This window comes from Anthonomus grandis, chromosome 19, assembly GCF_022605725.1.
Source record: "Anthonomus grandis grandis chromosome 19, icAntGran1.3, whole genome shotgun sequence".
Classification (NCBI taxonomy): Eukaryota; Metazoa; Arthropoda; class Insecta; order Coleoptera; family Curculionidae; genus Anthonomus; species Anthonomus grandis.
In genome coordinates, this window is record NC_065564.1 from 7,389,671 (window position 1) to 7,409,489 (window position 19,819).

Below are 19,819 nucleotides of genomic sequence, written 5' to 3' on the forward strand. Positions count from 1 at the left end.
CTCTGAAGGGTCTAATTATTACCAGTGAATTGGAAATGACTTCCAAAATCTTCAATAAAAATTCTTGTAGTGGTCAGATTTACTTGAACCTTTCACTGCAAATAAAGAAGGGATTCAGCAAACTGTTGCAATAAAAATCAGGCAAATCCAGGCACCAGAAGCTGACAACCGTAAAGTGTCTAATTATAACCAGTAAATTGGACCAGTCTTTCAAAAATTTCTATAAAAATTCTTCTAGTGGCAGAATTTGCTTGAATTTTTCATTGTTGGTAGAAAAGGGGTTCAAGCAACTCTTGGAGTAAAAAATTAGGCAAATCTAGGCACTAGAACCTGAGTTATGAGCCAATCGTGAAGTATCCAATGCGTGACAATAATCTGCACATGATTTTCAAAAACTGCAATAAAAAAATCTTTTGTTGGTCGGATTTGCTTAAATTTTTTAATGTAGGTAAAGATATGATTCAGGCAACTGCTAAAGTAAAAATCAGGCAAATCCAGGCACTAAAAGTTGAGTTATGAGCCAGAGAACCCCGAAGTGTCTAATAAGTAACAGTAAACTGCACATGCCTTTCAAAAACTTCCATAAAAATTCTTCTAGTAGCTGAATTTGGTTGAATCTTTCACTGTATATTGAGAAGGAATCCAGGCAACTTTTGCAATAAAAATCAGGCAAATCCAGGCACTAAAAGTTGAGTTATGAGCCAGAGAACCCTGAAGTGTCTAATAAGTAACAGTGAATTGGACATGACTTTTAAAAATTTCTATAAAAATTCTTCTAGTGGCTGGATTTGCTTGAATCTTTTACTGTATGTTTAGAAGGGATCCAAGCAACTTTTGCAACAAGAATCAGGCAAATCCAGGCACTAGAAGTTGAGTTATGAGCCAGAGAACCCTGAAGTGTCCAATGAGTAACAGTAAACTGCACATGACTTTCAAAAACTTCCATAAAAATTCTTCTAGTAGCTGGATTTGGTTGAATCTTTCACTGTATATTGAGAAGGGATCCAGGTAACTTTTGCAATAAAAATCAGGCAAATCCAGGCACAAGAAGTTGAATTATAAGTCAAAGAACCCTGAAGTCTCTAATAAGCAACAGTAAATTGGACATGACTTTCAAAAACTGCAATAAAAATTCTTTTAGTGGCTGGATTTGGTTGAATCTTTCACTGTATGTCGAGAAGGGATCCAGGCAACTTTTTCAACAAAAATCAGGCAAATCTAGGCACTAGAAGTTGAGTTATAAGTCAAAGAACCCTGCACTGTCTAGTAAGTAACAGTGAATTGGACATGACTTTCAAAAACTTCCATAAAAATTCTTCTAGTGGCTGGATTTGGTTGAATCTTTCACTGTATATCGAGAAGGGATGCAGGCAACTTTTGCAACAAAAATCAGACAAATCCAGGCACTAGAAGTTGAGTTATAAGTCAAAGAACCCTGAGGTGTCTAATAAGTAACAGTGAATTGGACATGACTTTCAAAAACTTCCATAAAAATTCTTCTAGTGGCTGGATTTGGTTTATTCTTTCACTGTATATCGAGAAGGGATCCAGGCAACTTTTGCAATCAAAATCAGACAAATCCAGGCACTAGAAGTTGAGTTATAAGTCAAAGAACCCTGAAGTCTCTAATAAGTAACAGTGAATTGGACATGACTTTCAAAAACTTCCATCAAAATTCTTCTAGTGGCTGGATTTGGTTGAATCTTTCACTGTATATCGAAAAGGGATCCAGGAAACTTTTACAATAAAAATCAGGCAAATCCAGGCACTAAAAGTTGAGTTATAAGTCAAAGAACCCTGAAGTCTCTAATAAGCAACAGTGAATTGGACTTGACTTTCAAAAACTGCAATAAAAATTCTTCTAGTGGCTGGATTTGGTTAAATCTTTCACTGTATATCGAAAAGGGATCCAGGCAACTTTTGCAACAAAAATCAGGCAAATCTAGACACTTGAAGGTGAGTTATAACTCAAAGAACCCTAAAGTCTCTAATAAGTAACAGTCAATTGGACATGACTTTCAAAAACTTCCATAAAAATTCTTCTAGTGACTGGATTTGATTGAATCTTTCACTGTATATCGAGAAGGGATCCAGGCAACTTTTACAATAAAAATCAAGCAAATCCAGGCACTATAAGTTGAGTTATGACGTGACGTGTCTAATAATAAATTCAACTGCACATGACTTTAAAAAAATTAATTTAAACATCTTCAAGTGATTAGATTTGCTTGAATTTTTCGAATATAGCATAAGTAACAGATTCACTAGAACACAAAAAATTAAATAACCGATTAAACTGCGCTGTAATAACTTTTTTTTCTTAATTTAGACTGCGCGGACGGCACCGACGAGGGCAAAAACTGCTCCGGGGACACCACTAACGCCACGACGATCGCGCAGACCTGCGTATACCCCAACAGGTAACAACTGTCAGCTGTCAAAATTGTCACTTGTCATAATATCTAGCTGTCACTTATGTCAAATTTTCCACCTGTCACTTGTCAAACTCGTTTCAGGTTATGCGACAACGACACGAAATGCGTGGACGTGCACCGGTTGTGCGACAAACGCGCGGACTGCGCGGACGGCGCGGACGAGGGTGCGCGTTGCGCGGACCAGATGTGCGAGCACAGCTTCATCTGTTCGCATTTGTGCTTTAACGCGCCGGAGGGCGTGGTCTGTGATTGTCCGCCCGATTTGCACTTGCAGGTGAGTTTTTTGAGTGAGTTTTACTTATTTTTCCATGTACAGCTGGATCTAGAGAGGATTTTGGGAATATTCGTTGGTTTTTACTTAGGGCGATTTCTGAGGATGGATTTAACGTAAGAAACGTCCAGATAGGTCGTAGATTCGCTGATTTACGGAGGTTCATTGGATTTTATGTATTGTCCCTGGGGTTTCTTCAAAAATTGTTCTACTGAAGGGACGTTTACACTAAAAGTTAAAGTGTCTTTAGATGAATATTTTCATATATGAACGATTTTTGTGGTACAAACACTTTTTGAGTTAGAGGCAGTTTTCTGGAACTAAAATTGGGGATAAGAAAATAGGAACTTAAGAATTAATTTGATTTTCTTATTAGCTCACATTTTGGGGTATAACTCAAAAACTATTGCAGATATTTATATAAATCTTTCTTGACAATGTAAAATGATGTCTGATGATGGAGTTGAGGTGCGAAACGTTATTGTAGCTTGAGATTTCCCTGAGTTATAGTGCCTTTAGTTGGACCATATTTGGGTGAAATTGTTTCTAATAACTTTGAACAATTTCTGGGAATATTTCAAAAAGTCCTGCAGATATTTTGATAATTCTTTTTCCATAATGTAAAGGGATGTCTGATGATGGATTTGAGGGGCGAAACGTTATTGTAGCGTAAGAATTCCCTGAGTTATAGTGCCTTTAATTGGACCATATTTGGGTGAAATTCTTTTTATTAACTTTGAAAAATTTCTTGTAATATCTTAAAAAGTATTGCAGATATTTGGATAATTCTTTCTTCACAATTCAAAGGGATATCTGATGATGAATTTGAGGTGCGAAACTTTATTGTAGCTTGAGATTTTCCTGAGTTATAGTGCTTTTAGTTGAACCATATTTGGGTGAAATTGTTTCTAATAACTTTGAACAATTTCTGGAAATATTTCAAAAAGTATTGCAGATATTTTAATAATTCTTTGTGCACAATGTAAAAGGATGCCTGATGATGGATTTGAGGGGCAAAACGTTGTTTTATGTAAAGATTTTCTTGAGTTATAGCGTTTTTGGTTTGGCCATATTTGGCTGAAAATATTTTTGTTATATTGTTGTTTTGACGTACGAAACGTTATTTTAGCCTTACAATTCCTGGAGTTATGCTGTTTTTTGACTTGAGTCATATGTTTCTACCAAATCTTCACTCTTCTCATTTTATTTCAAAAACCAATTGACATGTTATTTAGATTTTTTCAAACAAAGTTAATGCGTTTCTTAATGAACGATTTCATATACGAATTTTACTTGTATCTCAAAAACTTCCAGAGTTATCGTAAGTTTTCTGGACCAAAGTCTGAGATAAGAGCAATATGGAGAATTCGGGTTTTAAAACTGCATCTTTTACGTATTATTGGCTCGCATTTTGGGGTATAACTAAAAAAGTACTGCAGATATTTTGATAATTCTTTCTTTATAATTCAAAGGGATGCCTGATGATGGATTTGAGATGCGAAACATTATTGTAGCTTGAAATTTCCCTGAGTTATAGTGACTTTAATTGGACCATATTTGGGTAAAATTGTTTCTAATAACTTTGAACAATTTCTGGGAATATTTTAAAAAGTGCTGCAGATATTTTAATAATTCTTTCTTTACAATGTAACGGGATATCTGATGATGGATTTGAGGTGCGAAACGTTATTGTAGCTTAAGATTTCACTGAGCTTTAGTGACTTTAATTGGACCATATTTGGGTGAAATTGTTTTTAATAACTTTGCACAATTTCTTGTAATATTTCAAAAAGTACTGCAGATATTTTAATGATTTTTTCACTATAATTTAAAGAGATATCGGAGGATAGATTTGAGGTACAAAACGACGATTTACCTCAAGGTTTTCTTGAGTTATAGCGTTTTTAGTTGGGCCATATTTGGGTGACAATGTTTTCACTACATTTCTTATAATATCTCCAAAAGTATTGAAGATATTTCAACAATTCCTGTACTAGACTGTAAAGCGATTCTCGATGATGGATTTAAGGTACAAAATGTGTCTTCAGCTTTAAGATTGTCCACCAGAATCTGGGATAAAAGCATTAAGGGGAATCCGGATTTTAAATTTGCATCTTTATTCTATTATCGGGTCACATTTTGGGGTATAACTCAAGAAGTACTGCAAATATTTTAATAATTCTATGTCTATAATTTAAAGGGATGTTTGATGATGGATTTGATGTGCGAAACGTTGTTGTAGCTTTAGATTTCCTTGAGTTATAGTGCCTTTAGTTGGACCATATTTGGGTGAAATTGTTTCTAATAACTTTGAACAATTTCTGGGAATATTTCAAAAAGTGCTGCAGATATTTTGATAATTCTTTTCCACAATGTAACGGGATGTCTGATGATAGATTTGAGGTGCAAAACGTTGTTTTATGTAAAGATTTTCTTGAGTTATAGCGTTTTAAGTTGGACCATATTTGCATGAGAATGTTTCTGCCACATTTATTGTAATATCTCAAAAAGTATTGAAGATATTTTGATAATTTCTTTACCATAATATAAATCGATTTCTGATGATGGATTTGAGGTATAAAACATGTCTTTAGCCTAAAAATTGGGGATTAAAATCGGGGATAACTGCAATAAGGAGAATTCGAACTTTAAATTCGCATCTTTACTCTATTATCGGGTCACATTTTGGGCTATAACTCAAAAACTACTGCAGATATTTTAATAATTTTTTCTCTGCAATGTAAAGGGATCCCTGAAGACGGAGTTGAGGTACAAAACGTCTTTTAACCTAAAAAATCCTCTGAGCAAGAGCGTTTTTAGTTATGATCAAACTAATCGAGAAAACCTTATTTAGGCCGACAGGACGCATTGTCTGGCCACACACCCGTGCGAGGCGTGGGGCGTCTGCTCCCAAAAGTGCATCCCGCGGGGCTCCCGCTTCAAGTGCGCATGTCTCGAGGGCTTCGCTCTTCAAGAGGACGGATTCACGTGCAAAAGCGCGGACGAGGGTCGTCCCTTCATCATCTTCTCCAACAGACACGAGTTGCGCGGGGTCGACTTGCACACTTTCAACCACAAGTCGTTCATTTCCAGGTAAGCGAGTAATGGAAAAGCGTAATTTCAATTCAAATCAGATCAGCATTTACAACATGTTAGAGAGTCTCACTAAGCACCTAGATGTTTTGAACATCTGCATGTGGCATATATTTAAATAAATTAATAAATAAACTTTTATTTACCAACAGAAGAATCCAATAACGGGGCAATTAGTTATACAATAATTATAGCTATCAATTAACAAAGGATACATAAAAACAGTAATAGGTTCAGGGGTACTAACGGCTAATCCTTTTAATAATAATTTTATATCAAAATGGCATATTAGTTAAATTACTTTTATCACTTTGACAATATAAAGAAGAGCAGAAAAAAAAATAAAAATAAAATGTGTGACTATTGCTATTTCCGAAACTATAGGAGATACGAGGGCGGTTAAATTAGAAAAAAGTTGTCAATTTTGATGCTTATTCTAAATCCTTTTACAGCCTTGCAAAATGTTTATTAGTTCGTGAATTACAGGGTGATTTAAAAAAAAAAATATTTAAATTATTTAATTCCAAAACTATTGATTTTAGAAACTTACTTTTAATTACAAAGTTTTATAATTTTTTGTGCTCTACGAAACTTGGACACCTTTAATTTTTTTTATGACGTTTGGTATCTTGGCAACGGCTATCAACTTCTTTTTTTTTTAAATACGGACCTGCATTTTTTATAACTTATTTTAAAAGCGTTTTTTAAAATGATGTATCTCATTCATACGTTTCCCAACGCTTCGACGTATCAATAACCATCATCAGGAATTTTTCCTTAATTCGTGCCTGAATTTCTAAAATTGTAAATTAATTATTTATTAAAACAGCAAATATTTTATCTTTTTGGTTGCTATTTAAAAGTATTTATAAACGCTAAAATATTATAAAAGTGTAATAATATCTAATAATAATCCAATTTTAGACACAAATTGACTTGGTTTTTTAAATAACCTGTAAAGAGTGTACAATTTGTTTAGCTGTCATCAATTTATTTATTCAATAATCATCTGCTGAATAACATTATTACTACTAAATGTTAAACATCAATATTAAAACAATGGTCTGACTAACTTTATAATAAATGTATTTTTAACGAGCAATAAAATAATGAACAAAAATAGTTCCAGAACTTATTTAAAATAAATAAAGGCTATTAAATAATATGTACATAATTATGAAATAAATTCGAAGTTCGAAATGATCACTATTGATTATATTGTTGATGTTATACCCCCAGATGTTTATGGTTCTGCAAAGGTTTTTCCTAAACGTGACAAAATACAAAAAAAACGAAAGCTGTAAGAAAAGATAAAGAACCAACGCTACATTTAGGCATCTGTTTTAGATCACATTTTATTATACGAAATCCTTAACATTAAAAAATATTTTCTATAGCTATAGAATTTAACAATCACCATTATTTTCTAAGCGCTTTCGCGCATTTGCTACAATTTTTCTTTGAATGTTCCTTAACATTTGCGTAGAAATTTTATTGCACGCTTCTCTTATTTTTAAACTGAGGTCCTCGAAATTTTAAGGCGTAGTTTGATAAACCAGGTCCTTAATAAAACCCGATATGGATAAATCCATGGGTATTATATTAGGCGATCTTGCGGGCCAATTTATAGGACCGTTATTACCAATTCAACAATGTGGTTAAAAATTGTTCAGAAACCTTCTATAACGCCGATCTCGATGTGCAGGTGCACCGTCATGTTAAAAATTTCTTATTACATCAAGAGGGATATCATCCAAAAGATCTTGCAGAGAATTTGTTAAAAAATTCGTCCCTATCAAGTTGAAGGGGCGAATCTCTATTTTTTCTTATATTTTATTACTATTATTACTGGCGTATCTCTTGGATTTCACATAAACAAAATAGATTTGGGCGTAACTCCTAATAATACATTTAAATATTGTGTCCCATTTAAAATAAGAAAGTTAGTGTTACTTCTTGTTAAACCGAAAATGGTGGAAAACAATAGAATATGTCAAAAGATCCTTTTTTTCTGTGTCACCAGGTATAAACAGTAACATTTTATTATAGATTTAGATAGATTTAATAATAATAATAATAATAAAGGTTTTTTTATTTAGGAAAAAAAAATACAATTACAGTTACAATAATTAAAAAAATACAATACAAATTAATAGTTTAAAGGCGAGATTCAGCACACAAAGATTCAGATATCTAAATGCCTGTTCTTCCATCTAACCTAATTATCTATACTATACTAAGTTTCAAAATAGGAATAATATAAACGCTATAAATTATAAAGAGTACATCAACCAGCAAAAAAAAGAAAATTTGACAGCATATGGCTACACAAGGAAAAACAAACAAACAAAACACATCACAAAGCAAAAGATACAGTATGTATATCATAATATATAGTCTATTACACTCATTGTTTTTGCTATCATCATCGGAATAGAAAAAAGAAAGTAAAAATAAAACGAAACACCCACTAAATTATGTTTTATTGCTCCTGCAGTAATTTCTTAAAAATGCATTTTTTTGAAGAATATAAGCTAAAAATGTTTTCGGTATTAGTTTGGCAGCTATTTATAATATTTGAAATTTGATAAGAAAATGATATAATTATAAGTTTCGGTTGAGTGAAGCGGAGGTGTTAGCCTTCCTTTATACCGGGTATTAATATTGTGAACATCTGTGCGAAATTTTATTTTATTATATAGGTAAGGTGTAGATCTTATGGTGGTTACACACACAACTGCAAGCTTGACAAGCATGCATGAACAATCTTTCTGTACAAGCATGCATAATTTTCCTTCGCCGCCACACAGTACATGCAGGCTTTAACAGGGTTCAGTTTATGCCGCGAAAATGTCTGATTCAGACGATACCTTGCTTGCTTTGGCCGCTTTTTACCTTATCCGTAGGAAGAAAATGCGAAAAAAGAAACGTGATGTATGGTGTAAAGAGTGGTTACTGAAAAGAAGAACCTATTCCCATATTAATTTACTCTCTGAATTAAGGATATATCTTCGTGATTGGCATAATTATCTCAGAATAAGTGAAGAAACTTACATGCAGCTTTTGTCACTTGTAACACCTTTAATTAAAAAGCAAGATACGATTATGAGACAAGCTCTAACTCTCCACGAAAGATTAACAGCAACATTACGATTTCTCGCAACCGGAAGGAGCTATGAAGCTATAATTTCACCACAAGCTCTGAGTTATATAATTCCTGAAACGTGCTTAGCTATCTACGAGGTACTGAAAAGAGATTTTTTGAAGGTAGATTGTAGATTGTAGATTAAGAAGGGAGTCGTTTCGGCTGATCCGCCGCTCAGCACTGCTACCTGTGAGATATTTTGTGCATAACTCTACTTGTCTTAGTTTGTCTCAAAAAGTCTTAGACTTCTGCCGTACAAAGCTATATTTTTGGGAGGTAGTTGTCCCACTTCTTGAGGTGTTGGTTGTACCCCTTCCAGGTACTTGAGCCTCTTGCAGAGTTGGGTCGGGCATTCACAGAGCAGGTGTTCTGCTGTTTCTGTGGCATTTTTGCAGAATCTACATTGGTCGTCCTCTGTTATACCTATTGCCTTTAGGTGATATTTCACTGGGCAATGACTGGTTAGGAGTCCGATTGCTGTTCTGATGTCTGATCTGTTCATGTCTAGGAGCTGTTCAGCTCTTTTTCTAGAAGTGGTTATAAACTTTTTTGCCTGTCTTAGTCCTGGTGCTCTTCTCCAGTGCGACAGCATTTGTTCTTTTTCCCACCTGTTTAGGTCTTCGGTGATGTGGGTCTTCATTAAACCACAGTATGGCTCTGGACCATAGTATGGTGTTTGAGCCCCTTTTTTTGCAAGGCGATCGGCTTCTTCGTTCCCCACTATACCCCGGTGGCCAGGTAGCCACATTAGTGTTACTTGATTCTTTGTTGTAAGGCGCTTTAGGGTTTGTTTCCACTCCCAGACTAGCTTTGAATCACATTTAAAAGCTTTCAGGACCTTTAGAGCAGCTTGGCTGTCTGATAGTATAAATATGTGTTTTCTTTGGAGGCCTTGGTTGATGCACTTTTCTGCGCATATGTCTATGGCAAGCACTTCAGCTTGAAAGATGTTAGGGTATTTGCCCAGTGACTTTGAGATCTTAATGTTAGGGCCTGACACGCCCAGTCCTGCTCCTTCTGTTAGTTTGGAACCGTCTGTGTACCATAGCGATGCATTGTCGGCTTTTGGTACTTCTTTTTTCTCCCATGATTCATCTCCCACTTCGAATGGAATTTCTAGATCCAGCATGGCCGTTATGTGGTCACGTGGTTTGCTGGCATTTTCCAGTTTAATTTCTTCGAGGATGCGCAGGTGACCACTTAAATCCCCAGGCTTGAATTTGCCGGTTTGGAAAATCCTGTGAGCACTGTTAATTGCCTCTTTTTTCACGCTTATGTGAAGTGGAGGCATGTTTAGCAGTGTCTCTAAGGCTGTGGTAGGACAAGTAGACATTGCCCCGGTTATTCCTAGACATATCAGCCTTTGGACTTTGTTTAATTTGGTCTGTACGGTTGTTTGTTTGGTCTTCGGCCACCATACCAGCGAAGCGTATGTGATGATGGGCTTAATGACTGTTTGGTAGATCCAGTATACCATTTTCGGTTTTAGCCCCCATGTCTTGCCAACGAGTTTGCGGCATGTCCAGATTGCCACTATGGCTTTGGAAATGGTCTTGTCTAGATGATTGTTCCAAGTTAGTTTGTGGTCCAAGGTAACCCCCAGGTATTTCACCTCGTTAGAAAATGTTAGCTGGGTTCCGTTTAATATAGGTGCTCTGAGTTCTAGCTTCCTTCTTCTGGTAAACGGCACTAAAATTGTTTTTCTAGGATTTAAAGATAATCCTTCAGTTTCGCCCCAGTTTTGTATAGTATTTAGGGCACTTTGCATTCGATTCGATATTACGCCCTCGTGCTTGCCCCTAACTATTACTACCAAGTCATCTGCGTAGCCTAGAACTGTGAATCCGGATCTACTTAATATGTTAAGAATTTTGTTTACTACTAATGTCCACAGTAGAGGTGACAGAACCCCTCCTTGGGGACATCCTTTTACTGTGGTTACTGTTGCTGTCGCTCCATTTTTGAAGGTAAGTAAAATCCTTGTTGTTTTTAAGTAATTTATTACAAAAGTTATAATTTCTAGTAGGTACAAAACAGGAAAATAATTGTCAAAAACAAAATATTAAAAATTTAGTTTGCGAAATTTGAATAATACGAAGATAGGGACTATCGCTTTCCTCACTTAAAGCAGATTGCAACTGAAAATATGTTGATCCAGGCTGCTTGAAACAACCATCGTTATTATTATTATTATTATTATTATTATTATTATTATTAGTAATATGCTGACGAAATAAAGAAACATTCTTGGGCTCACTGTTACCAGATTGACAAATAGAATGTGTCTGAGTCAACCGACCCATTTCAGCCATAAATAATGTCAAATTTTTCAATCTTTGAGTGTTATCTGGTATATCTCTCATTTTTAGAGCCACGTTTTTTCTAAGAATGTCGTATCTATCTTCTTTCGGCTTACGTTTCTTATGTTGTTCAATTGTTTCTAGCATAGCGTCACATTTGTCTCCACCTCTCTTAGTAGGTCTAGTCGAAGGCATTGTTTTCGGAGTTGATTGAACAGATGAAGTGGATGTGTCTTGTGCTGTAGTAGTTGCTTCATTTCCTTGGCAAGATTCTTCTGAATCTTCTGTAAATGGAGTTGGTTGTTCTTAATTTTTTTTTCCTGAAAATGATAATAATAATAATAAAAATAGTTATTTATTCACGACAATTATGTATCCTATTAGATATTTACATGTTACACGTTATATTTAGATAAAAATTGTGATGTAATAATGAGTGCCTATATTTCTTTTCAGTTTCCACAAAATGAGAATGACTGGATCACGATAGCGAGGGATTTTGAAAAGAGGTGGAATTTTCCACATTGCCTTGGCAGCCTAGATGGGAAACATATCGAGATTGTTCCTCCAGCTGGAAGTGGTTCATTTTTTTAAAATTATAAACATAGACATAGCATCGTGCTACTTGCTCTTGCAGATGCAAACTACAGAATATTTTTTTTTTGATTTTGGTACGAATGGCAGAGTATCAGACGGGGGCGTTCTTCAGAAAAAAGATTTTTTTAGGAGACTACCAAATAATTCACTCAACATACCAAGAGAAGTAGGTCACTCACAGTTCACGTATACTGCCCTATGTTTTTGTTGTAGATGATACTTTTTCTTTAAGGTCTGACATGTTAAAACCATTTGTACAGAGCGATTTAAACTGCATGGAAAAAAAAATGTTTAACTACCGATTATCTAGAGCACGACGAATTATAGAAAACGTATTTGGGATTTTGACAGCGTGTTTCCAAATTTTTCATACAGCCATCAATTTAGAATTAGAGCATATTGATGAAATAATTAAAGCAACTTGTGCTCTGCGTAATTATTTAATGTCAACTGTACGTGAAACCTACGCTCCTTCTGACTCTTTCCACTCTGAAAACATCGAAAATGGTACGGCACGTGTTGGATTAACACCAGAGAATTCCAATATGATTCCTCTACAAAGATCCCATATCGCTGGAGATATACCCTTTGATGCCAAACAAGTAAGATAACAATTCATGGAGTACTTCAGCATTGAAGGACCATGGCAGCAAAGCTTTGTACATTAAAAAAAAAAAGAGCTAAAAATCGAAAAGTTGTTTTCTGGAACGTAGAACCTTATAATTCCCGAGAAATGTGTGTTTATATTATACAAATTTATATAATAAACTTACCTCTGTATCATTCAAATTGGACGTAGAAATTCTTGGAGTCTCTTGATCTGCCAAAAAGCCAAATAAGTGGTAGTACCATAGTGTAGGTTCATATAAATTATCTGTCTTTCCTATAATTCATTCTGAAGGCATTTACCTTTTTAATAACGGCATCCTTATCGGTTTGGCTGTCAATTAATTTATACTTATTAAGTAAGATTTTGTATGCTGCATCCTTCTTCGTCCTATCATGATATTCTGGTGATTTAATTCGCCAAAGACACGGCAGATTTTCGTATGTACGAATAAAATCTTTCAATAATTCTCGATTGCTCCTTTGCAAATCGCTGGACATGATGATGGCGACGCCGATCGACGCGACGTAGAGCCATTCACGGTCACGGACTGACTAAATTGTTTGTACAAGCCGAATACATGCGGTACACACGTACCGTTTCGCTTGCGTACGCATGGCTTGTCCAAGCTTGCATGATTCCAATTCAATCAATCATCAAGCGGCTTGCACAATTAAAATGCTTGCGCAAAATTTCCTTACAGATGCTACAGTTTGCTTGTACAAAAAGATTGTTCATGCATGCTTGTCAAGCTTGCAGTTGTGTGTGTAGCCACCTTTATTAAATTAATTATTTTAAAAAACATTGAAGATGCGTGAAAAATCCTTCTGTTGTGCAAAGTCAACCACCTGGTTTCCTTAAGCTTGTGTTTTATGGGTTTTTATTATTATTTATATCTGAGTATTATCTACCTTAAGTTGTATTAATATTAATATCTGTTGTATTGCTTTATTTTCGAAAAATTGTTAAATACCGTTAATAAATAAATAAATATTATTATGTTTTTTTTTTGCAGCCTAAAGAACACCATCACCCTGGACTTCTACCACTTCAACGACACCGACATGATTTTCTGGACCGACATCGTCGACGACAAAATCTACCGCGGCACAATCGGCGGCGGTTCCCTCGGGAACATCGAGGTGGTGGTGAACGCGGGTTTATCCACCGCCGAGGGATTAGCGGTCGACTGGATCGGGCAGAACCTCTACTGGGTCGAGAGTAACCTGGACCAAATCGAGGTGGCCAAGTTGAACGGGAGTTTTCGCAGGACGCTGGTGGTGGGCGAGATGGAGAGCCCGAGGGCGATCGCGGTCGATCCCCGGGACGGTTTCCTGTTCTGGACCGACTGGGATAGCGCGGCCCCGAGGATCGAACGGTGCTCGTTGGCCGGACTCGATCGACGGGTGGTGGTCAGGGTCGATCAGTTCGTTAAGGGCGGATGGCCCAACGGGTTGACCCTGGATTACACCATGAGGAGGTGAGTTCTTTGCCGAAGGTTTTTAGGTGTATTTTAAGGTGAAAATCACGCAAATCGATGCACTAGGAGCGAAGATATCCTGAGGCGTCTGGTATAACGCACTTGTACTTAAAAAATTGTATAAAAACTTTTTTAATCCACGGATTTTCTTAATTTTTTCAATAAATCTTAAGGACAGCTTTTGTGCGCGTTTTAAAATAAAAATCAATCAAATCGGACCACTGCGAGCCAAGTTATTAAAGAAACTATCCAAGGATGTCTGATGTAGTGTCTATTGAAAACATAGTATACAAAAACTTGTATAAAAAATATTCTAATTCGTGGATTTTTTTAATTTTTTCACTGAAAGTTGCAGAGGGCTTTTGACTGACTTTTAAAATATAAATCAAGCATATCGAAGCCCTAGAAACCGAGTTATTGAACAATCTGCCCCAAGAATTGCCTGATTTTCAAAAATTTGAATAAAAATTATTCTGCCCGATGGATTTTCTTGATTTCTTCAGTAAAACGTGAAAAAAAGGTTAAATTTTCTTAAAAGAGAAAAACGAAGTAAATCTAAGCATTAGAAGCAAAGTTATGAGACGGTTTATCCAAGGGCGTAAAAAGCCGGCAAACCAGGTTTTCAAAAATTTGAATAACAACTCTTCTCATGTATGGATTTGCATTATTTATTCAGTGAAAGGTGAAATGGGATCTGAAGTACATTTTAAGACAAAATTGACCAAAATCTGAGCGCTAGGACCAAAGTTATGAGACAGTTTAACCTAAAGTGAACTTAAATTTGCAAGAGAACCTAATTTTTAAAAATTTAAATAAAACCTTTTTGCTGCATGGATCTCTGTTATTTCTTCAGTAGAACGTTCAAAAAAGGTTAAAGTATCTTAAAAGGTTAAAGAAATCAAGCAAATCCATGAAGCAGAAGAGTTTTTATTCAAATTTTTAAAAATCAGGTTTTCTTTATTCACTCTTGGATAAATCCTTTTATAACTTTGGTTCTAATGCTTCGATTTACGTCATTTTTGCTTTCTAAGGTACTCTAACCTTTTTTTAACGTTTTCCTAAAGAAATCAAGCAAATCCATAAAGCAAAATAGTTTTTATTCAAATTTTTGAAAATCAGGTTTTTTTTAGACTCTCCTGGATAAATCTTCTCATAACTTTATTTCTAAGGCTTTAAATTTCGTCATCCTTGCTCTCTAATGTACTCTAACCTCTTTTTAACGTTTTCCTAAAGAAATCAAGAAAATCCATAGAGCAGAAGAATTTTTATTCAAATTTTTGAAAATCAGGTTTTCTTTATACACTCCTAAATAAGTCCTCTCATAACTTTGGTTCTAATGCTTCGATTTACTTCATTTTTGCTTTCTAAGATACTCTAACCTCTTTTTCACGTTTTCCTAAAGAAATCAAGCAAATCCATAAAGCAAAAGAGTTTTTATTCAAATTTTTGAAAATCAGGTTTTCTTTATACGCTCTTGGATAAATCCTTTCATAACTTTGGTTCTAATGCTTCGATTTACGTCATTTTTGCTTTCTAAGATACTCTAACCTCTTTTTAACGTTTTCCTAAAGAAATCAAGAAAATCCATAGAGCAGAATTTTTATTCAAATTTTTGAAAATCAGGTTTTCTTTATACACTCTTGGATAAATCCTTTCATAACTTTGGTTCTAATGCTTCGATTTACGTCATTTTTGCTTTCTAAGGTACTCTAACCTCTTTTTAACGTTTTCCTAAAGAAATCAAGAAAATCCATAGAGCAGAAGAATTTTTATTCAAATTTTTGAAAATCAGGTTTTCTTTATACGCTCTTGGATAAGTCCTCTCATAACTTTGGTTCTAATGCTTCGATTTACGTCATTTTTGCTTTCTAAGGCACTTTAACCTCTTTTTAACGTTTTCCTTAAGAAATCAAGCAAATCCATAAAGCAAAAGAGTTTTTATTCAAATTTTTGAAAATCAGGCTTTCTTTATACACTCTTGAATAAATCTTTTCATAACTTTGGTTCTAATGCTTCGATTTACGTCATTTTTGCTTTCTAAGATACTCTAACCTCTTTTTTACGTTTTCCTAAAGAAATCAAGCAAATCCATGAAGCAAAAGAGTTTTTATTTAATCAGGTTTTCTTTATACACTCTTGAATAAATCCTCTCATAACTTTGCTTCTGATGCTTCGATTCACGTCATTTTTACTTTCTAAGATTCCGTGTTTTTTCTGTTATAGAATCTACTGGGCGGACGCCCGTTCCGACTCGATCCACACCAGCGACTACAACGGAAACGACCACCACGAAGTGATCAGCAACCAGGAATTCTTGTCGCACCCGTTCGCCATTTCGTTATTCGAAAATTACGTTTATTGGACCGACTGGCGCACCAACAGCGTCATGAGGGCCAACAAGTGGACCGGGGGCGACGTCAAAGTCATCCAGGTGCCACCAAATCACCCTAAAATACCGAGCTGACCCTCTAAAAATGATTTTTTTCTATTTTGGTTTTAGCGCACCCTCACTCAACCGTTCGACATTAAGATAATGCACCCCAGTAGACAACCGGCTGGTAAAAACCCGTGCGGGAACGATAATGGCGGCTGTTCCCATCTTTGTTTGATACATTTGAATGGGACGTACAAGTGCGATTGTCCTCACATTTCCAGGTATGGGAAAATGCTTAAAAGTTACCAGATTTGGATCTGTGTCACTCTAAAATTAAGTAAATGTGAGTCTATATGTCGAGAGTCGAAAGATCAACGACGTTTCGTCTCTAAGCTGCATCGTCAATACAATTCTGTGCTTTTCCTTTAAATTTGTCGAGACTTTTAGACTAAAAGGGAAAGATTGAAAAATATTGACGACCTTTACAAGCTGAGCAAAAAAAGAAACAAATATATATTTCGATGGGTAGGAAAAAGATGACATAATTTGTCTCTCTTACTTTTTTTCCCATTTCATTCCTTCTCTCCAATATTTTCTTTAAATAAGGCTTTTGAAAGGAACACTACAGGCAACATTAGGAAAAAACTAGTAGTTACTAAAAACATTAAAATAGCAGAAAAGAAAGACAAAATGTGATTTTTCTCAAAAACTATTGATATAGGTATCAAATATTTTTGTAGACACAAAAAAGTTACTCTTTTGCCTGGAGAATATGTCAGTGTTTGAATCACGTCTCTATCTTCAACAGCAAAGGAATGACGAACTTTTTTGAAAATCGCCTGAAACACAAAAAAGGCAAAAAAGACAAATTGTGAATTTTCTCAAAAACTATTGATATATTAAAATTTTTTATAGATACAAAAAAGTTACTCTGTTGCCTGGAGAATATGTCAATGTTTGAACCACGTCTCTATCTTTAATAACCAAGAAAAAGCGAACTTTTTTGAAAATCACCTGAAACACAAAAATGGCAAAAAAGGCAAATTGTGATTTTTCTCAAAAACTATTGATATATCAAATATTTTTATAGATACAAAAAAGTTACTCCCTTGCCTGAGGAATATGTCAGTGTTTGAATCACGTCTCTATCTCTAACAGCAAAGAAATGACGAACTTTTTTGAAAATCACCTGAAATACAAAAATGGCAAAAGAGACAAATTGTGATTTTTCTGAAAAACTTTTGACATATTAAATATTTTTATAGATACAAAAAAGTTACTCCCTTGCCTGAGGAATATGTCAGTGTTTGAATCACGTCTCTATCTCTAACAGCAAAGAAATGACGAACTTTTTTGAAAATCACCTGAAATACAAAAATGGCAAAAGAGACAAATTGTGATTTTTCTGAAAAACTTTTGACATATTAAATATTTTTATAGATACAAAAAAGTTACTCCCTTGCCTGAGGAATATGTCAGTGTTTGAATCACGTCTCTATCTCTAACAGCAAAGAAATGACGAACTTTTTTGAAAATCACCTGAAATACAAAAATGGCAAAAGAGACAAATTGTGATTTTTCTGAAAAACTTTTGACATATTAAATATTTTTATAGATACAAAAAAGTTACTCTTTTGCCTGGAGAATATGTCAGTGTTTGAATCACGTCTCTATCTTTAACAGCAAAGAAATGACGAACTTTTTTGAAAATCATCTGAAACACAAAAATGGCAAAAAAGGCAAGTTGTGGTTTTTCTCAAAAAATATTGATATATCAAATATTTTTATAGATACAAAAAAGTTACTCCTTTGCCTGGAGAATATGTTAGTGTTTGAATCACGTCTCTATCTTTAATAGCAAAGAAATGACGAACTTTTTTGAAAATCACCTGAAACACAAAAATGGCAAAAAAGACAAATTGTGATTTTTCTCAAAAACTATTGATATATCAAATATTTTTATAGATATAAAAAAGTTACTCTGCTGCCTGGAGAATATGTCAGTGTTTGAATCACGTCTCTATCTTTAATAGCAAAGAAAATGTGAACTTTTGTGAAAATCATCTGAAATACAAAAATGGCAAAGAAGACAAATTGTGATTTTTCTCAAAAACTATTGATATATCAAATATTTTTATAGATATAAAAAAGTTACTCTGCTGCCTGGAGAATATGTCAGTGTTTGAATCACGTCTCTATCTTTAATAGCAAAGAAGTGACGAACTTTTTTGAAAATCACCTTAAACACAAAAATGGCAAAAAAGACAAATTGTGATTTTTCTCAAAAACTATTAATATATCAAATATTTTTATAGATACAAAAAAGTTACTCTTTTGCCTGGAAAATATGTCAGTATTTGAATCACGTCTCTATCTTTAACAGCAAAGAAATGACGAACTTTTTTGAAAATCATCTGAAACACAAAAATGGCAAAAAACACAAATTGTGATTTGTCTTAAAAACTATTGATATGACAAATATTTTTGTAGATACAAGAAAGTTACTCTGCTGCCTGGAGAATATGTCAGTGTTTGAATCACGTCTCTATCTTTAATAGCAAAGAAGTGACGAACTTTTTTGAAAATCACCTTAAACACAAAAATGACAAAAAAGACAAATTGTGATTTTTCTCAAAAACTATTTATATATCAAATATTTTTATAGATACAAAAAAGTTACTCTTTTGCCTGGAAAATATGTCAGTATTTGAATCACGTCTCTATCTTTAACAGCAAAGAAATGACGAACTTTTTTGAAAATCATCTGAAACACAAAAATGGCAAAAAACACAAATTGTGATTTGTCTTAAAAACTATTGATATAACAAATATTTTTGTAGATACAAGAAAGTTACTCTGCTGCCTGGAGAATATGTCAGTGTTTGAATCACGTCTCTATCTTTAATAGCAAAGAAGTGACGAACTTTTTTGAAAATCACCTTAAACACAAAAAAGACAAATTGTGATTTTTCTCAAAAACTATTGATATGTCAAAAATTTTATAGATGCAATAGAGTTACTCCTTTACCTGGAGAATATGTCAGTGTTTGAATCACGTGTCTATCTTTAATAGCAAAGAAAATATGGACTTTTTTGAAAATCGCCTGAAATACAAAAATGGCAAAAAAGACAAATTGTGATTTTTCTCAAAAACTATTGATATATCAAATATTTCTATAGACACAAAAAAGTTACTCCTTTGTCTGGGGAATATGTCAATGTTTGAATCACGTCTCTATCTCTAACAGTAAAGAAATTATGAGGATTTTTATAAATCACTTGAAACATTAACATTTGCAAAAAAGAGGCTCTACCAATATGACAAAAAATATTTGTTTTTCAGACTTAGCGAGGACAACAAAACGTGCGTGAACAACGAGCAAGTGCTCCTAATAGCCCGTAACGGCGAAATCCGCGGGGTGGACATCGCCCAGCCCTACTATCACACCATCCCGACCATAAGCGTGCCACAAGTAATCAATAAAAACCCATTTTGCAAACCCCAATATTGTAACTA

General features: G+C 34.5%; 1 protein-coding gene across 14 annotated transcripts in view; it reads left to right on the plus strand.

The window, feature by feature from the left end:
- Positions 1-19,819, plus strand: part of LOC126747571 (prolow-density lipoprotein receptor-related protein 1) — a 236,401-nt gene that overhangs the window by 53,825 nt on the left and 162,757 nt on the right. For all 14 annotated transcript variants that reach the window (XR_007664241.1, XR_007664238.1, XR_007664239.1 and 11 more), the window contains exons 20-26: positions 2,330-2,420; positions 2,517-2,709; positions 5,561-5,799; positions 13,464-13,928; positions 16,152-16,359; positions 16,429-16,583; positions 19,646-19,775. Coding sequence is in view for 3 of the 14 variants with exons in the window: in XM_050456310.1 (XP_050312267.1) it covers positions 2,330-2,420; positions 2,517-2,709; positions 5,561-5,799; positions 13,464-13,928; positions 16,152-16,359; positions 16,429-16,583; positions 19,646-19,775 (1,481 nt within the window). In the remaining 11 variants the exon portion in view is untranslated. The remainder of the gene's footprint in view (positions 1-2,329; positions 2,421-2,516; positions 2,710-5,560; positions 5,800-13,463; positions 13,929-16,151; positions 16,360-16,428; positions 16,584-19,645; positions 19,776-19,819) is intronic.